This window comes from Colossoma macropomum, unplaced genomic scaffold, assembly GCF_904425465.1.
Source record: "Colossoma macropomum unplaced genomic scaffold, Colossoma_macropomum, whole genome shotgun sequence".
Classification (NCBI taxonomy): Eukaryota; Metazoa; Chordata; class Actinopteri; order Characiformes; family Serrasalmidae; genus Colossoma; species Colossoma macropomum.
In genome coordinates, this window is record NW_023494795.1 from 5344324 (window position 1) to 5365029 (window position 20706).

A 20706-nucleotide genomic window follows, 5' to 3' on the forward strand; every position below is an offset into this window, starting at 1 on the left:
CAGCCCAAAGGTATTGGATGAAGCTCCATCACTCCACATGCACTGCTCCACAGCTCAGTGCATGGGTTTTTTGCCCCTGTAGCTGACATTTTGCATTGGACATGGTGACCTTAGGCTCAGGTGTGGCTGCTCCAGAGCACCCCATTCTATTTGCAATATATATCTGGCCAGTTTTTACATTATTAGCAGTATTAGCAGTTATTGGTCAAGATCATGCTTCAACATTCAATATTTTATTGCCACACAAAAAGTTTGGTGGAATTTAGATTTGGTAAAGCTCTCTGTGTGCATAAGTCTGTTATAAACATTAAAACTAAAGTAAGCAATGAAGTAAAAGACAAGAAGATCCCACTTTATATGAACTGTTTCTAGTAACTGTGTAGTTACACATTAACAAAATACCACAGCAGTGTAACGACAAGTAATGTATTCACCGTTACAGGTGGATTTCTGTAGTATAGCTTGTGTAAATACGGGTGTATCAGCTTTTGTATCAAGTTAATGCTCGTGTAATTACATAAGTGTATCTTGATAACTGTGATGCCATTTTCCCTTGTCCCATGTACGTACATGTGTAATAAAGTGAGGGTAATTACATTTGTAAAAACTGTTCTTTTTCCAACAAGACTTTTTGAACTGTAACAGGAAAATATTATGAGAGTACTTATACTGCACTTGAACAAGCAATGCCAAATTTCCAAACATTTAGCTAGCTATAGTTGTATGCCTGTGTTATAACATGGTAACGCAAAACACTTGTGGTTTTAAATAATTCTGTAATGTGACAGTATTTACACAACAACTTCATCTATCTTTAAAAGTGACTTCGCAGTCACCAATGGTATGTTTGGAAATAAAAAAAAAGAGCAGCATTTGATGAAAAGAACACCTTGCAGACTGTTAAGCATGAGGGTAGATATATTATGCTTTAGGAAGTGTGTGGCAGCCTATGCTTCAGGAAACACTGGAGGCAAATGTAATACAGACAGTCAAGAAACTAAGGCTGAAAAGAGGCTTCTACAACAAGTCAATGATCCAAAACACACCTCGAAATCCATCGTGCAAGCTGATGTTTTGGAATGGCTGTCAAAGTCCTCTGACTTGAACATCATTGAAAATCTGTTGATCTTAAACATGCTGTGCATTCAAGATGACCCAACAATATTTTAGATCTAGAAGAAGTGAAGGTAACACTTTCTTTGTGTAATCCACTGTAGACACTTTGTAGATGCTTATATCGCATTTCACTTACATTCAACTAAATATCTGTTCAATTAACTTTAATCTTGGCCCTAACCATAACCTTAACTCTAAACTAAAACCTAACCCTCACCCTGGTCCTAAACCTAACCATGGAACCAATACTAACCCTAACTCTAAGACTATAGAGAATCAAATGAGTTTAAACAGATAATCTGTAAATAATTTGAACATCTATAGATCATCTACTGGAGACTATCCAAAAAAAGTGGGGCTGAACTGAATAATAAGTCTTAAGATTAGTGTCTAAATAATAATCCTATAATATCCTATAATAATAATTACTATATGATTAAATGCTATTCATTTTAACCTTAAAATCCCAGGCTTATGATGTACTAAGGCTTAGTATTCAGTGAAGACATGGACTAGAATGCAACTAGATGACTTATTCTTTGGTTATAGAAGTGTAACTTTGTTCTAACTTTGTTAAACTTGATAACATGTTCAGCAACCCAAACATTATGCTAGCATTAGTATATGTTAGTAAAGATAGCATCAGTGTTGAGGTAATTACTAAAAAAAAATGCATTACAAATTACTAATTAATTCTCTCAAATTGTTGTGGGATTGCATTACTTATTACTTCCTGGAAACCAAAAGAAATTATAAAAATATATATTAATTTCTTCAGTTCTATGTTACTCTGTAGCAAATTATCTCACTATATTGGCAGATAATCTAGTTTCATATTTCTTAAGACATGCAAAATTACCTGCTAATATAGCAAAATAATGTAACATTTAAATTAATAATGCAATTTTCTTGCAGTGTAGATAGTTGTGTAAAAATCCAGGGGCCGCCCTTCAAGTCTTTTGCCCAAAGACCCAGAATTACTAAATCAGTTTGTTCCCTCCTAATAAGTCTACATTCCCACCAACATTTAGCCCAAAATTTCTAATGTTTATCCTGGACGTTCTCATTACAAGATCATATCTGTCCCTGCAAAACTAGGTACTGAAAAAAGTAAATACCCACACTGTAAACCCATTGCTAAGGTAAGAGCTATGCACAAGATTATGACATACAATATATGATATCCGAAGAAAAGTGATCTGGAAAATGCTTAACTCACCCTGCTTAAGGAGATTTTACACAGAAATGCAAATAAACCTTGCAAACACTGCCTACTGTGGAGTGAATGGTGTACAGTTGAACCAGAGGTGTCTATGAAGATTTAAAGCACTGGCTCACAGTGTTTGGATGTGTGATATGTGTGAGGTATGCGAGTGGTTAGAAGCCAGACAGACCGCCATGAAATCCAACCAGTTGTGTGAGTATGTGTGTGTGTGTGTGTGTGTGTGTGTGTGAAAAGTGTGTGACGAACAAATTACCACAACACCCGGCCATTCTTTTTTTAACTCCCTACAAAACAATCCGTTCTCCATTTGACCTTTTGCACTCTTTTTTCTCACTCTTGTCCTGCCGTAAACAAGTCCTGCTGTAAACTCACCTCTAATGTAGTTAAGACTATTTTCGCAACGGAGGAGAAGTAGGAGTCCCAAAGGAACTGGGTCTGCTGTCTCAGAGCCAGGATACGGTCCGCATCGACAGACCTGGTGATGGAGGGGATCTGAGAGAGGGGGAGAGAGAGAGAGAGAGAGAGAGAGAGAGAGAGAGAGAGAGAGAGAGAGAGAGAGAGAGGACACAAGAAATCATCCTTCTACCATCCTTCTACTATTTGTATGCATATGTGTTTGTTGAACCCCTTAAAGGAAAAGGTTGATAATGTTCAGCCTTAACTGCAACTTTTAAAAGTTTTTACATTTTTTTTTTTTTCATAGGAATGAATGGTGGAAGGGTTTGTGCACATCTCTTATATATCTCCATCATACACATACATTAGCAACACCCTAGAAACCACCTGGAATAACATATGAACTGTTTAGCAACACCCTTGCAACCACCTCCAATACCTCAGTATCTATGCAGCAAAACCTTAGCAACCACCTGGAATAACATCCACAGACAATGACCATAAATCAGCAATGATCAAATTACAGAAGTGAAAATCAATTTTAACCACTCTTTTTACTCTACAGTAACTGTTTGTTCACCTAACCTAAGATGCAGAACTTGCCAATTCTTTCTTCTATGCTAATTTGCATGCCTTGTTATGTGTATATTTTTGATTATAATTATAATGTATATGTTGTTTAATTTATATAGGCTTGGTTATGTATTTTGCTAGATGTGCATTTTGTTATTGTTTATGATGTGTTTAATCTCATGTTTTATGACGCGTTACATTTTGTAAGGTTAATATAAGCTTTGTTAAGGTGCCTCTTAACATCTGGTGTAGATGAAAATTAGCGTTTTCTACTTTGGGTCACCTGCAGTTCTGCTGATAATATTTATCCCTGACAAATATATTAGTAAGTGAATACATTTCAAATTGGTTTAAATTGTTTACAGTGCAGAATGATTCAGTCTCTCCAGAAGAATTTCAGGTGGGCTCATTTTAAACAGAAAGTCTAAAAATAAGTTATCTAGGTGAAATTAATTACCTTGATTAATTACTTCTCTTATACACCACATTGATTCTTGGATTTGCTAGGAAATTTCATGAATGACAATGTAGAATCTATTATGGTGATGAAGAAACTTCAACCTCTGTGTGTGTGTGTAGGTGTGTGTGTGTGTGTGTAGGTGTGTATGTGTGTGTGTGTAGGTGTGTGTGTGTGTAGGTGTGTGTGTGTGTGTGTGTAGGTGTGTGTGTGTGTGTAGGTGTGTAGGTGTGTGTGTGTGTAGGTGTGTGTGTGTATGGCCTGAAGGCTTTTGGGTCATTAATAACAGTAATTTCCAGTCATGTCCCCCGGTGTAAAATCTCCAGGTCGAGTTTCTTGTCTTTGGTGACATTTTGGCCGGTGATATTTCAGCCGTGCTGCGATTGGCACGTTAATGACTTTGCTACCCGCAGCTAGGAAAGGGCAGGCAGGTAGCAGCCATTAATAACCCCTGTAATTAACGAAGATAAATACCATATCACATTTTACAGCATGTCAATAATGAGCTGTGGTGACTCATGTATGTGTGTGTATGCAGGTGTAATTTGGCACTGCTTGCTAAAGAATCAATCCTGAGCCTATTCAGGGCAGAGCCGTTAATAACTTGCTTTGTTTTTAACACTTAGAAATCTAGACATTTGAATATTGCTTTGCTATACATTTGAATTATTATGCATAATATTCAAATGTAATTGCATACAGTATGTACATACTGAATTACATAGTTGAATGCAAAAGTAAATAATTACATAGTAATGTAAATTCTGCTACATAACAGTTACATAACCATGTAATAACCATGTCATAAACATGTCATATGCTGTCATGCCAGATTTTGTTCAGAAATATGACACTATGTTATCATTACCAGTAATTGTCATAACAGATGTCATAACATTTATTATATTATGACAGCTTATCACATGACAATTGCTATTTGATGCTTATTTCAAAATACCAGAAACTTAATCAGACAGGAATGTTATTATGGTACTTGAACAATAGCTAAGATATAATAAAATAATACATTTCTACTTTGATGGAATTACAAATGTAATCAATAAGCTACATTGATAATAGATGTAGAGGATCATTTAGCTTTTTTCTGGAGTCTAAAACATGCACTGCCCTGTATGCTACTTGACCACTTCAAGTTGATGTTCTTCTCTCTTAAAGTGAAAACAAATATCAATATGTTTCTAAAAGATATTTGCTGTCATTCACTATATATATATAATATATATATATATATATATATTCTCACCATCATTCTCATGTTTTTAATTTTATTTACAGTCATTTTCTTGTCTGTTGAACTCTCTCTGCCCTGCATGTTGATGATATAACCAGTTTTGAAGATAATAGAATTTGTAAGTAAGTTAATGAGAGTCTGTTAGGAGCAAACAGTGATGTTCAACAGTGTCCTGCCATAGGATATAATGGAGTTTCAAGTGAAATATGCACCGCTGTCTTCACGTCTTAAAATCTCAGCCTTGTAACATATTAAGGCTTGTTACTCGGTAACAAGAGGGATTTCAATGCCTGTCTGTGGGTCCCCTACAAGGGCAGGGCCCAAGGCAACTGTCCACCCCTACTATATGCTAGCTCCGCCCCTGGTGTTAGGCCATATTGTGAGTGAAAGTGGTGATATTTTGAAGGTGTCATGTTTACCTGCAGTAGTAATCTCTCATCTCCGATGATCGCAGCTTTACTCCAGTCGATCACCTCAGAGAAAGGTAGCTCCCATCCGTTACTCAATAACACAGGAATACACGCTGCCTAAGGAGGACACACACACACACACACACACACACACACACACAAACATCCAGTTACAGCTTTACATAATCTGCACAAAGAAAAAAAAATGCTAACTGGTATTTGTAAATATCAAAGAAAAAAATTGCTGACCAATATTTTCAAAGAATGCCATAAATATATCATCACTGTCATCATAACCCTGCAACCTAATTTTTTCATAGTTTTTTTTTGTACATTATTTGAAAATGGCAGCTCTTCTTTGCTTTGTGTAAAACTTTTATGAATTGAATACTGGAAATGGCCCAAAACTGCAAACCCTTACAAAAGTTCAAACTGTATTTGAAATACCAGTAAAAACAGAAAGCAGTATTCAACCTGTATTACACTGAAAAAACTACAAAATAATATTTTTGTTGTTTTGACACTCATTCCAAATTTAATGCCTGAAATATTTTCCAAAAAAGCTGGGTAACACTTTATTTGGATAGTCAACTTTAGATGCTTTGTAGATACTTCATTTACTTTCAAGTTACATTCAACTAAATATCGACTACATTGACCATAATTGTCTTTAACTCTAAACCTGGCTCTAAACCTAACCCTAACCTTAACCTCAACCCAAAACTGAAACCCAACCCTCACCCTGGTCTTAGCCCTGACCCTGGTCCAAATCCTAACCCCACCACTGTTTAGTGTTTCAACAGATAGTTTGTTAATAATTTGAACATTTGTAGATAATCTATAGGGGAGTATAGTGGACTATCCAAATAAAGTGAGACCAGAAGTTGGGACAGGAGCATGTTTACCACTACGTTACATTACCTTTTCTTTAAAAAAAACACTTAATAACCATCTGGGGACTCAAGATATAAACTGATCCAGATTCGAATGCAGAGTCTCCAGCTGTGTAACCGTATGAGGCCTTCACTGTATTTTTTCTTCATAAGGCACCATATGTTTTCAATGGGGGTTTCAATGGCAGTCTAGCACTCATGCTTAGATCATACAGCCATGATAAAACCTGGCTCTTGAACTTATGCTGGTAACAGTCTAGTCTCTTATTTCTGTAGGTTGACTCATTAGACCACAATACACACAGTGAGACCTTTCTGTCTCAACGTTTTTGTACTTGGAATGAAATCTTGTTACATTATACACTGATCAGCCATACACTAAAACCATCGCCTTACTTCTACACTCACTGTCCATTTTATCAGCTCCATTGATCATAGTCCATCTGTTTCTCTGCATACTTTGTTAGCCCCCTTTTACCCTGTTCTTCAATGGTCAGGACCCCCACAGGACCACCACAGAGCAGGTATTATTTGGATGGTGGGTCATTCTCAAACACTGCAGTAACACTGGTGTGGTGTGGTGGTGTGTTAGTGTGTGTTGCGCTGGTATGAGTGGATCAGACACAGCAGTGTTGCTGGAGTGAACACTGTGTCCACTCACTGTCCACTCTATTAGACACTTGGTCCACGTTGTAGATGTAAAGTCAGTGACAGTAGCTCATCTGCTGCTGCACAGTTTGCGTTAGTCATTCTCTAGTCCTTCATCAGTGGTCACAGGACACTGTTGGCTGGATGTTTTTGGTTGGTGGACTATTCTCAGACCATCAGTGACACTGAGGTGTTTAAAAACTCCAGCAGCACTGCTGTGTCTGATCCACTCTCACCAGTGCAACACACACTAACACACCACCACCACGTCAGTGTCACTGCAGTGCTGAGAATGATCCACCACCCAAATAGTGCCTGCTCTGTGGGGGTCCTGTGGAGTCACCATTGAAGAACATGGTAAAGTGTGCAGAGAAACAGATGGACTACAGTCTGTAACTGTGGAACTACAAAGTGCTCCTATATGGTAAGTGGTGCTGATAAGATTTTACAAACTTATAAAGAAAAAACTTCAAAGAATGTTCACATTTTTGCTAAAAAAGCATGTCAAAATAATATATAAGTGATATTATGGGTACGGTCAGTTTTACTCATTTATCTTTTTTTTAAAAACTGTAAAATTCACAGCAGCCCGGTAAGAAAGCAGAAGGTCCCAATGTCTTTTATTCAAAGTTAGGCTTACTACAGACAATTGAGCCTTTTACTGTGTGGATAAAACATTTTGTTTCTTGAATAAAAAAAGAAAAAAAAATACTTTAATACATATTTACCAAACAGCACACAGGCAGAACAAAGCCAAGGTTTGCTTTAAAGTCCCACTGAAAGAGAACCAAGGACAGCTGCCACTCTGTGTGCTACGCTCGCGTGGAGGGAAACACACACACAAAAAAGCTCATCAAAGAGAATAAAAAGCTCGACTCAAGGCTTCTCGCGCACATAAAAGATCAAACAGACGCAGCTCTGGGTTGATGCTACCCAGGGTAAATACAGTAGAGTAACGTTTTAATCAAAGGAAACTATGTCTTAAAAACATATGAGTCTATTACACCTTACAAATCACATCTCTCTCAGCTGCTGGCTGAACAGACATGTATTCATCTGAAGCAGGTAATGTATCAGGCGTAAAGTCATTTATTGCTTTAATCATTACTGCTGCTCAGGAACAACGCCATGCTAAGTTTAAAGTGTAAACAGAAAAAGACCCTCAGAGCATGCAGAAATAATGTTTTAAGAGAATTAACATATTTTACGGTTATGGATATCCTGATACAGGTTTATTCTGATCTTAGTTTCAGACCGAGCTGTAGTAGTATGCTTGTGAGGTAACATGGTAGCTTAAGCAAAGTTCTGGCTTCACACCATTCTGTAATGTCATAATAGTTACATAACAACAGTGCATCTTTAAAAGGGATTTTTATATGATTAATTAATATATGTGTGTTATTGAATTAGCCTAAAAGCAATGCCTGGATTACCAATCTGTAATTTCACTGTACCTACATATCAACTACGCAGGAACTGTCCACTTATTTCTTAAGTTACTTAAGTGTAACTTTTACATGCATTGCTGTTGTTATATACCAAAAATACAATGTAAATTCACAATATATATATATATATATATATATATATATATATATATATATATATATATATAAATGTATAAATCAGCTTTATTTTTATAGATATTTGAAACTATTTTGTGTGTTGTCACAATTTTTATTAAGATAAAATAGTGTATGTCAGAATAACTAGTTGAACTAAGGAAACACAGTAAAAGGCAGCATTTCTATGAAATTAAATGACTGCAATTTTACAGGTTTTTGTCATTAAAGCTGCATTACTGTAATCCAAATGTGGATCAATGACAAATAAGGTTTTTTTAAAAAATGACAATTGTTAAAAATCTTCTAAAAAAGGACATGATGTACATATATCTATGTACATTTTATATCTTATATATTGTTGGGTGTTATCAAAGCTTTTAATTGCCTATTTCAGTTATTAAAACTGTGCTGGTCTTGTTGCATCATGTGCCACCTGACATTTCAGACCAATTTTACTTTAAACACACACTTCAGTCAAAGTTAACAACTACTTAGCCAAGAATAGAAACTTTTATCCTTGAACTTCATTGTGTATGCATATATGTTTTCAAATAAGTAAACATTAATATAATAATTCCACATTTTCATGTTTTTCCTAACTATTCTAAAAGGGACTAAAAATGACATTTTTTTAAAAAACCTATGAAAGGGCTACTAGCCCAGGCATTACACCATAAAAGTCATTTGTCTTCTTTATGATGCAATACCCTAGTCCCTCTTTTGTAAAAGCATGTCAAAATAAGTCCACATGACATTTGAGGAAGCAACTTGCAGACTAAAGTTTTTCAATGAGTTCAGTACTTTTAAAGTTGCCTTATTTTGCAACACATTTTTTATATTAAAGTTTTCAAACATTAAATCACACCAAACTGTTTTATTTAGAATTTTATATAACTACCTTTTTTGATAGTTTACTTAGCCAATGTATGTGGTTACACAGTTGCACCACCTGACATCTTTTAGAGGCAAAAAGAAACTAAAATGACATTTTTATGGATGCACTGAAAATTGTTTCACATACCAGAGGTATTTTTGAATAATATAATATGTATTTATTGAATTAGTGTTTAGAAAACTAATGGACTTGGACACAAAAAATGCATACCCATATAACAAACATCACCAGTGGGTACGTTGTTGTTACATGTATTATTGATGTGTAACTACACAGTTACTAGAGGTGTTTAAAAGAAAGTAGTACGCCTATGAATCCAAAAACATGTTGAAGAAAGTTATAAACAGCCTTTGAGACTCCAAATAGAAGATGTATTTCTCTGTAGAGGACTTGTGAATTATATTACCAAGTCAAAATCATGTTTATTTGTAGTCCTCATAAAATGAGGAAAAATCATACCAAGCTGGACAATGTTAAGTTTGTTTTTTGAGTGTCTGAGGTCAATTTGTGAAATAACCATGTGCTAGATGAATGTTAAATGTACATTGATATATAAATAAATGGCAAATATTTAATATTATTCATAATAATATGGCATATGTTCTGGTCGGGTTATTCATTATTAAAAAATGCATGGATTTGAACAGCAAAAATGATTTAAATCATGTCCCTACACTCTTCCATATAGTTTCAAAAAAGGATCTATGACCTCTAACCACAATGGAACCCTTTTTGGGTGCTATACAGAACCTTTTATAAAGAACCATTTACAACAGATTTTCCATCCGAATAAAGAATCAATGATTTATGCAGTCAGCTGGTTTTTGGAGCGACACAGTTCTACATTTAACCATTTGCTTTACTAAAGAACCCTTCAAGAACACTATTTAAAGAGTGTAATTCTATCTAGTACCATTACACATGCTCTGAAGGATTGTGGAGCTCCAGAGCAAGGTCCTGCCTTCTCCTGCAGCAGAGCTTAATCTGCTTTCTGCTGCTTTCCTGCAGTGGATCATTGGGCATGTAGCATCTGAAACAGTCCGACACCTCCAGCAGAAGGAGGAGGTGGAGTTTGGATTTCACGGTGTGCTCGGGTAACCCTCAGGGAGAGGTGAGGATCCTCTCAGGAGCTTAGAGAAGCACAAGAGTGTGTGGGGGGCTTAAGGGGGTTTGAATTAAATGTCATGAGCAGGGTCCGCCGCATTGGTAATCCCTACTGAACTTTAAAGATGAGACCAGCCACCTGACCAGCCCTCTGCCCAAAACACACACTTATCTCTAACTCTCTCTCTCTCACACACACACACTGGGGATGGCTTGATCTGATCTGAAAGAAGGACATTAAAGCCAATTCAGGCAGACTTTACTAGATCAGTATAAGATACAGTGTTATGTGAAAGTTTCGTTGATTATTTAGGTGAAAATGAGTTATCACATCATGCACGTTTTAACGGACAATAACTGTTTATTTGCTGAATTTAGCATAATGGAAAAGCCAGTGTTATAGCATATTTCATATTTAGTGTTTTATATTTTTCCTATATGTTAAACTCAAGTCAAATGTCATTTTAAGTTTGTTTACCATATAGTTAACTCATTTTAACTTAATCATTTTTCATTTAGAAAACCAACAAAACATGTAATCTGACTAGGGGCACCCAAACTTTTGCTTATGATTGTATATCAAACTCAATCGAAATCAGATTTTCTTTGCATTTTTTTATCCAACGTTTGCCGCTATTTAGTGATTCCCAATTCCACCCACTATGCTCTTCAGAACGTTGGTTCTTCAAGGGTTCTTTAGTAAAGACAAGATTCTATATAGAACCATGAACATTCAAAGAACCATTTTCATACCTAAATTCTTCAGACTGATGGAGAATGTGTTGTACATTTTTCTTTTTAGAACTTTTTTGAAAATGTTTTTATATAGCACCAAAAAGAAAAAAAGTTCTTCTATTGTTACAAGCTCAACTGTGTATGAATAGCAGAACCCTTTTGGTGTTGTATACCCTCATCTTCATCACATTATCCATTAATCTGAAGAACACTTGATGCAAAGAACCCATTAATCATTTATAGGATTCTTTGTGTGTTCATGGTTCTTGAAGAACCACCTTTCTTAAGAGTTTTCCATTTTCGAAAAGGTACTATATGAAACTATATACAACTATTTTACCATACGAAGAACGATGTAAGCTTGAAAATGGTTCTGTGATGGTTCTTTGAGAACCATTGTGTTTACTAATGAACACTTGGAGAACTGTCCTTTTTAAGATTGCAGTTAGGTCTTCCTATCTCATGATGCTCCACACCACATCTTTTCAAATTGCCGCTAATGCAACGTCATTGAACAGCTCAACACGCTTGCAGGAGAACCCTAACTGCTAGTTCTGTTATGTCAGCTAACATACATGTTGGCTTGCATCACATTGGCTCTGTTTACATGCAGAGATCTTTGCCAATCCGATTGAATACATTCTGTGATTATAGATTAAGACTGAGGTGTTTATGCTCACTCTACTCAACAATCTGATGGAAAATCTCCGTTTACATGCTGCACTACAAGTAATCAGATCCAAAATTATGCACATGCATAGAGCATAGCTTAGTGTAGACGTTACCATGACAACGAGCATCACGTGAGTCCAGTCAGAGTGAGACGAGCAGCAGTGAGCAGTGCTTGTGTTTTTAATTACTTTAAAATGATGTCAGACTCAGGAAAACGTCCTTCACATGTCCTTATTAAAGAAGGCCGAGATCTTTTAAAGATCAGAGCATAAACTTCATCTTCTCTGCAGACCAGTTTCTGCTCCCGCTATGTTGATGTTATAAACTTTCACTATGACGTGACTCACATGCAGAACGTACTGAAACTTTCTGACTGGGAATGTAATCAGATACAGGTGTTTACATGGATATTATTCTTCTGTTTAACAGATTATTTACAGGATTACCCACCTCATTTAATCGGACAGGAATTGTATTCCGAATGGCCTCAATCGGACTAGCTTATTCCGATTGAGGTGTATACATGGATGTATTCTATTCCGATTGAGCTATTAGATGGATTATTAACAGATTATTAGGCTGCATGTAAACATGGCTATTGAGTGATGGGAGGGAGAGAGGGCCATCCTACTCCAGAGAGAGTGAGGAGAATTATACTTGATACATATATTTTGAGCTAGTTTACCCCAACAAGCTCTATTTAGGCCACCGTCAAAGAGGTGAAAATATGGAAAAACTAAATAAAACTTAACCACCACCAAACACACTGTGGAAAGCATTCATAAAAAGAAGTGTAGGTGTTTCTAGGACACTTTGCACTGTTAGAGATGCTAAATACTTTTGAGGGGGCTGTGAGTGGAGCTGATGCCATGAAATCAAACAGGACCAATAAACAAACAGCAATGGCAGTTATGAAAGAAGAAAAAAATGCAACAGAAAGGAGAGCTTGCAGTCATTTTAGCATATCTGGCAACAAAAAAAAATGAAAAAGAATGCAGATCAACAAACAAAAGAAATGGCCACTAGTGTGGCTGCATAAAAAGGTTTGTACAATTGCAGTGGCTGAATAATTTACAAGAACAAAAATATCAGCTCAGATTCAGTGTCAGGGGCAAAACTGGACTAGGTCTCCCCTCACGCATGCCCACCCCTCTATCTATCACTACTTCATATTATAGCACACTGAACTGGCTAATGACAGAGGGCTTTCCTGAGATGGCCCACTGCTCAGACTGCAGTGCGTCTAAAAGCCTTTTGATGTAGCTTTCTCTTCACAAGCGTCCAGCACTGAAAGCCTCCGATTCGCACATGAAAGGAGGAGGGAGATTAGAGAAACAGAGAGGGAGGCAAAACAACAGGACTTGCCTTTTTGTCCCCTTTATCCTCTTAGAGAAGTGGGAAGTCCAATTTGTGACTTGCTACCTGCGATTCTGCCCACCCTCAGCCCACATTATCCCACTGCAGTGAAAAAAATGAACTCACAGTTTCCACATCTGCCTCTTAATGTCCAAATATTCTCTGTTCTGCTGTTGTTTGAAGCATTTTTGACAAGTTTGTATTTGTGTATTAAATTTTGGGGAATATTATAAGATAGATTTAAGAATAACTGCAACAGTTGCACTATTAATATGCAATACAATTGTAGCTACAATGTAATAATATTGTTTTGAATAGCAGTATGTTTCTAACATGATGTAACACAGTTGCATGTTCCTTGTAATGTGCAGCTATTTCTTTTTCTGCTGTTAATTTTCAGCATCCATCCATTTGAATTAATTATGTAACTACATGGTAATAATTTAACCATTACAGAGGCCTTGTACTGTTGTAGCACCCAAGAAAGCCACATTCTGTACTTGTTTTCATCTGATTTAATGCTGATCTTGATATATTAAAGGTACATACTTTGATTTTGTAGGTTTATGACTGCAATCTACAAGTAACTGCAATAATTGCCCAATATTAATTAAAAAAAAGTAAATACAATGTTTAAATATATTTTTAAAGACATGTTTCTAATGGCTTAATTTTAAGTATGAGTAAACGCAATAATTGCCTAATACACATTTAGTTGACATGTAATTACAATGTACTAACTTCATTACAGAGACATGATAGTATTGTTCCTAATGTCTTATCTTACATATGAGTAAATGCAATAATTGCCTAATACACATTTAGTAGACATGTAACTACAATGTAATAATAAAGTTATTACAGAGACATGATAGCATTGGTCCTAATGCCTTAATTTTAAGTAAGAGTAAATTCCAAAATTGCCCAATTCACATTTAGTAGTAACGTGATATAATTACAATGTAATAATACAGTTATTACAGAGACATGATTAGTTTTGTTCCTAATGCCTACATTTTAATGCAAAAGTAAATGTGGTGCTTTTGTTGTCACTAAGAAAACACTGCAAAACAATATAAAAAAAAAATGAAAAATTGTAATTGGAATTCTTATACTAAAGGTGCAAATGTAGTGTTTCCTTGGAAACAAATGTTCCCAAAACAACCAATGGTGCACACCATTAAGAAAAAGTCAAACCAAAACAATAGTTAACAGAAGCAAAATATTGATTAGATGTAATAAATAATGTATGAGTTTGCACTTACATGCCACGATAAAATGCAAAACCCTTTCAGTCAACAGAAGAACAAAGAGTGGGACTATTGCAGAAGTAGTTTCTCTTCATTAGTTGATGCATGGGGTAAAGCTTAAGTTAATTTCTGCTAAACAATTTGGGCTGCGGCTGCGCTCAGCGCCTGCTAATGAAAAGATTTACTGTTTGTTTATAAGACACAGACATTTGTTGGGAAGTTTCTGAATTTCAATAAAACTCTTGTGTGGAGGGCTTACTTAATGAACGAGTGAGAGAGAGAGGGGGGGAGGTGGAGAAGTGGGAGAAAAAAGACAGAGAATGAGAGAGAAATGGAAAAAAACAGAAAAAGAAAAAAGAGGAGAGAAAGATAAAAGATAAAGAAAGAGAAAAGGTAAAAGAGGGGGAACAGAGAGGAGATACATGAAAAAGAGAATAAAGAAAGAAAGAAAGAAAGAAAGAAAGAAAGAAAGAAAGAAAGAAAGAAAAAGAAAGTGCGATTGTGGGAAAGAGACAGGAGGGGGTGAGTGGAAAGAAAAAGAAAGAGAGAAAGAAAAATGGTATAGTGAGAAAAAGACAGAAATAGAAAGAAAGTGAGTGAAAAAGAATGAAAATGAGAGATAGAAAGAGGAAAAAGAAAGAGAAAGAGGAATAGACAAATGAGGGAGGGAGAAAAGATAAAGAGAAGCAGAACAGGAAAAAGAGAGAAAGATAAGAGAACGATAAAGAGAACTGGAGAAAGAAAAAAAAGAGAATGAAAATAAGAGAGAGAGAAAGAGAAAGAGAGGCAGAAAGAAAGAAAGAAAGAAAGAAAGAAAGAAAGAAAGAAAGAAAGAAAGAAAGAAAGGGGCAGAAAAAGAAAAAAACAGAAATAGAGAAATCAAGAAAAAGAAATTGAAAGAAAAAAGAAAAGGACAGTAAAGAAGAATAAAAAAGAACAAAAGGGAAATAAGAGAGTGAGGAGAAATAGAGAGAGAGAGGAGAGATACACAAAGAAGAAGAGATACAGGAGAGAATAAAACAGAACTACAAAGAAAGAAAGAAAGAAAGAAAGAAAGCAAGGGGAGAGATGAGAGAGGGAAACAGAAAAAAGAGAGAAAGAAAGAGAAAGAAAAAAGCAAAAAGAGATACAGAAATAGAAAAGAGTGAGAGAAAAAAGAGAGCAAACAGAAAGAGATAGACAACAATGAAAATAAGAGAAAGTGAGAGAAAGATGACAATGAAAGAAAGAAAAAGAAAAGAGAGTTGGAGAGTAAAGGGGAGAAAAATAAAAAGAGATTGTGAGGAAGAGAGAAAGAAAGAAGAGAGTGAAAAAGAGGTAGAGAGAGCAAGAGTGTGTGAAAGAGAGAGATAGAGAGAGAGAGAGAGAGAGAGAGAGAGAGAGAGAGAGAGAAAAAGTACATTAGCAAGAGAGAGAGGGAGAGAAATAGAAAATAGAAACAAAATTAGGTGACAATAGCCAGAGGTAGGGTCTGAGAGAGAGAGAGGGAGAGAAAGGGAGAGAGAGGGAGAGAGAGAGAGAGAGAGAGAGAGAGAGACAGAGAGGGTAATAATTCTTTCCTCAGTACTGAACACGAATCTTCTTTAGCTGTTTTTGAAAAAAATGACAGAATGTCAATACCAATAACCCAAACATCAGCATTCTGTAGCCACAAGACCCCGAACGGCCAGGCAGCGCCGGTTGCCATAGGAACGGCTCTGGGAGTCTGTGTGTGTGTGTAAGGCACGAGTCCTGCGGGGCGTTTTCATTAAGGCGAAGTCGAGAGCCGCCTACCTGCAGGGCTTCAAGGAAACGGAAAGAGCCGAGCCGCCGGCCGCGAGGAACCAGACAGAACGTAGAGTTGTGTAGCAGCTCCTGGTAATCAAATCTGCAAGGACAGACACACAAACACACACGTGTCAGAAGAGATCAGAGCTCGCTTTCAGAAGAACGAAGAAAAAAAAACGTACAAAAGTCACACAAACAACAAAAACAGTTTCTCCCTCTAGTCAACATGGCAATGAAGATTAAATAAACTTGTCAGAATTTCTACAAAGCCTCAGCGATGTGCTGCTACCATGCTTAAAAACCCAAACTGTCTGAACCAGTCTCTCTCTGATCTACAGTACAGCCATATTAAATAATATTAAACTTAATATCAACAGTAAACTTTTATAGAGCTCACTCCCACAAGCAGCTGCTCACAGTGCTTTCCAAACAAGTGATAAAATAATGTGTAATAAAATCAAATAAAGTTGAGAGCAGCCTTAAAAAACAGAGACAGTACAGTGGCTGTCCAGGTTAGGTAAGCCAGGAACTGGGCATATGCATCTGCCTTTTTGCCCTCTGACTGTACAGGTGCCCTCTTGGTCAGTATAATAAAGCTACAAAGTATGACTGTGATTTTACCATGAGTAAGTGCTGTTATTAGGCACCACAGAAAGCAGAATAAACTCCCTTAGCCATGGTAAAATTGCTGTAACACACAACCAAGTGGCTTTTTGCTTTTATAAAACATCAACATAAAATATGATAAAATACTCAAATATTCAGTACTTAATTTAAGTAGTAAGCAATTTCTCTACCAACAAATGAGTGGTTTTGTTGCAACCATGCACTGCCAGACAAAAACTTTCAGTCGCCCATCTTTGCATACTGCAGTCATGTCATGGACTTTTTAATTATTAGCTATATTATTATATAAATGAAAATATCATACAGTGTTTATTGCAAAAGCCCAGTTTCTGCTTACCAAATTGCCACCACAATGATAATGCTAATTTCCACTAACATCGCAATGGGCTTTCCTGTGTTGTGTTAGCATCAGGCTAATGGTACCACAATTTTTTCACACTGGTATTTAATTCTGCTTAAGACAGATGTGACCAAAAGTATGGGCATTTGAAGAGCATAAGACATGAATATAGTCTTTACTTTGTATATTGAATCATTCAGTAAATTATGTTACTTCAGCTCAAAGCCCAGCACTTTTTAATGGAGGGGCAGTTTAGCTTGTTAGCTGTCTTTTAGCCTGATTAGCTTGCTATCTTTTGTCTAGTTGTTACGTAACTAAGTTTTTAGCCCTTCCATTTAAACAAAGCCAGGTTCTTACTTCATCTATCTGGACACTCAGTGGTCCATGTGAGCAGCATAACAGTCCATGTGCAGCACAATAGTTTTAGCATATGTATCAAGTATTTTAAGTACTTTGAATCAGATTTTAGAATCAAAACTATCCACTTTATAATCTAATCTAATATGGCCCTTCTTTTATTTCTGACTAGCAAGATGAGGCTCAGCTTTGCCAATAGATCTAGTGGGTCGGCCCACTTTCCACTAACTTGATCGCTCTTGGGAGCCCCCTCTGGTGCAGTACCACCTCCCAGTGGTGATTTCACCTCAGTAAATTTGACCTGTCACAGCTCTAAAAATACAACCTATATAATACATATGGTCTCTTTAAGGTGAATTCACAAATAATTAAACCAAAAATTAAAGCTAAAACTAAACATCTAAACAAATGACAAGATGAAGCACCAAACAACCACACAAATGGTGATATTAGGCACTAATGTAGTTCACTGAACCAAGTTTTTGATATTGTAAAAATAGGTATTGAAGCTAGGCTCTATGAAAGACTCTTAACACTCTGAAACATTAGATTAGACGGTCTGCCCCCAAAAACGTATGTGCATGGGGCCGTCAAAAAGACGGTGCCTTATTTCTTCAATGGGACAGTGTCGGTGAAATTATACTCAGTTGATGTATCCTAGTTCCTCCTGCAAATGTGTCCTTTCATAGCATCTGTTGCCAGGCTCAACAAGCTTTACTGAACATTCACCAAAATTCCAAAGAAAGCTAATGAATTAAAATTCAAGTGTGAAATGGTACACTACTCAGCTGGTCTGTGCTGTTGTAGCTAATTGAAACTAGCCAGGTTGGAAATGACAATAAGTGCACTCAATAGTCTGATCATAATCGGATTTCTGCAGAAATATGATTATTCAAATGGTCATGTAAATAGCATACTCCGATTTCTAAAATCGGGGTAAGGTCTAGAAATCATATTAGGGATTTTAGCTGAACAATCAGATTTCTCAGTGCATGTAAACTCTTACTCTGATTTCTTTCTCAATTCTCAGTCTGCGCATGTGTGAAAACAGATGGCGGTACTGGATATAAGTGAGCAGCATTGCCATTGCGAGATGGCAGCAAAACACTTTTGGTGCAACATTGAAATGTACATGCTTGATGAAATAAAGGATTTAAATTTTCTTTATCTTCTAGATGATGCATGTTCATTTTTTCAGGTAAAGTGGCGCAATGTTTTAAAAAAAGCTGTTTTACGTTATGTTTACGTCACGTCTTTTCTGTGAGTTTATTGGCTGGTTGCAAAGCAGAAATCTGACCACAGCCTGACTCATGTAGACCTGGAGTTTTCATGTTATCTGATTACACAAGTGCATGTAAACATATTGATCGGATTACTGACAAAATCTGATTTTCTGCATTTATTGGATTATTCAGTGTACGTAAACGCACTCAATGAATCTGCTACCATGACAAATTCAGCTCAATTACTTAACAATAAAAGAAAACCACACTTAGTCTGTCCTAAAGGTGCAGCCAATCAGCATCATTTGAAGTGAATAACTCTTTCTAAAGTTAGATTTTATGACAAAAACTGATTTGTGCATTATAGTGTCCCATTAGATTGAATGTGATTTGTGCCAGCGTTCTGTAAAGCTTGTCGGACTTAGCAATAGTCTCTATAAAAGCATGCATTTGTGGGTGTGGGAGCATGGATAGGTCAATTGAACGGTCTTTATGAAGTACATCGATGGAAACAAAGCTATCTCAATCTAGAATCAAATGGAGTGGCATTTGATTCTCGTCCATCAGGACAATGTTTGCCTGACAGCTCTGTGCTGTAATCTCTGCTAGTCAGTCAAGGCCATTTCATGTAATTTAGTAGAACAGACTGCCTACTGAGTTGAAGTTGATGTAACCCCCCACCACTCTGAAAAAGACGAGGGCTTGGTCCTGCTGCGAGACCACATGATGCAATCACCAGGAAATCAAGGCCAGGCATGCATGAATGCTACAAACTGACTACATTAACAGAAGCACAATGGCAAACAACTAGTGCAGAAACATAACATCTTACCTAACATCTCATTGGTGATACATTCATAGACTTCTTGTCTCTCATTAAAATCAGTGCCCTGATTATTTGAGGAGCATATTGTCCACATTGTCCACAGTAAAATGGATCAACAGGTGGAACTTGGGGTTGCTGTGTGCTACTATCTTTTCTATCACTATATAAAAGAAGCTCCATGCTGCCAAATGGTTGAATTTCAGAGCACACTTTCAGAAAGAAAGAATTCACATCACTAAGGAAAATATTATAATATATTTCCTCCCTCAGAGCACAAATATGGACTTCAAACCACAACTGTGGCAAGGATATCATCCCTTACCTGAAAATAACTGAATTATGGAAAGAATTTCCACAAAATTTAATGGGTTTCTTTTAAAATAAGGCAAGTCTGTTGATCCAGCATAATTTACTAAAATAGGCCAAACTGCACCTACTATCATTTTCAACCCATTAAGGTTCATTGAGCTTGATTTGCTAGTGTTGTTTTAACCTATTTTGGTCCAATTATCTGGTTCAAAAGTGGTCACTGCAGTGCCCAGTCAGATTAAAAATTGCCCAGCAATAGATCATTTGGTAAAGTCCTCTCACAGCTTTTCTCACAGGCTAGGTGGTTAACCAAAATACAAAATTGAAGAATACACCCAAAGGAGGATAGCCTACATCCTTAAAAAAGATGGTTCTTCAAGGGTTCTTTATTAACAAATGGTTCTATACAGAACCATGAACAATCACAGAATCATTTGCATGCTTACAGGGTTCTTTCCAACATTAAATGGTTCTTCAGACTGACAGGGGATCTGTTGTATATGTTTCTATATACAACCTTGTTGAAAAGGGTTCTATGTAGCACCAAAAAGGGTTCTTTTATTGCTACAAGCTTGACATTGTAACAATAGAAGAACCCTTTTTGGTGCTATTTTCAAAAAAGGTTCTTTATAGAACCATCTATGGCATGTTCTTTGAGTGTTCATGGTTCTAAACAGAACCATTTTCTTTACTTAGGAGCCCTTGAAGAA

The 20706-nt window shown here is 36.4% G+C and overlaps 1 protein-coding gene across 1 annotated transcript in view; it reads right to left on the bottom strand.

The window, feature by feature from the left end:
- The window catches only part of LOC118815270 (exostosin-1), a 327211-nt gene that overhangs the window by 45759 nt on the left and 260746 nt on the right, over nt 1–20706 (bottom strand). Inside the window, exons 2-4 of the mRNA XM_036581272.1 lie at nt 16321–16414; nt 5439–5546; nt 2714–2833 (exon numbers count right to left, since the gene is read on the bottom strand). Coding sequence (XP_036437165.1) covers nt 2714–2833; nt 5439–5546; nt 16321–16414 — 322 coding nt within the window. The remainder of the gene's footprint in view (nt 1–2713; nt 2834–5438; nt 5547–16320; nt 16415–20706) is intronic.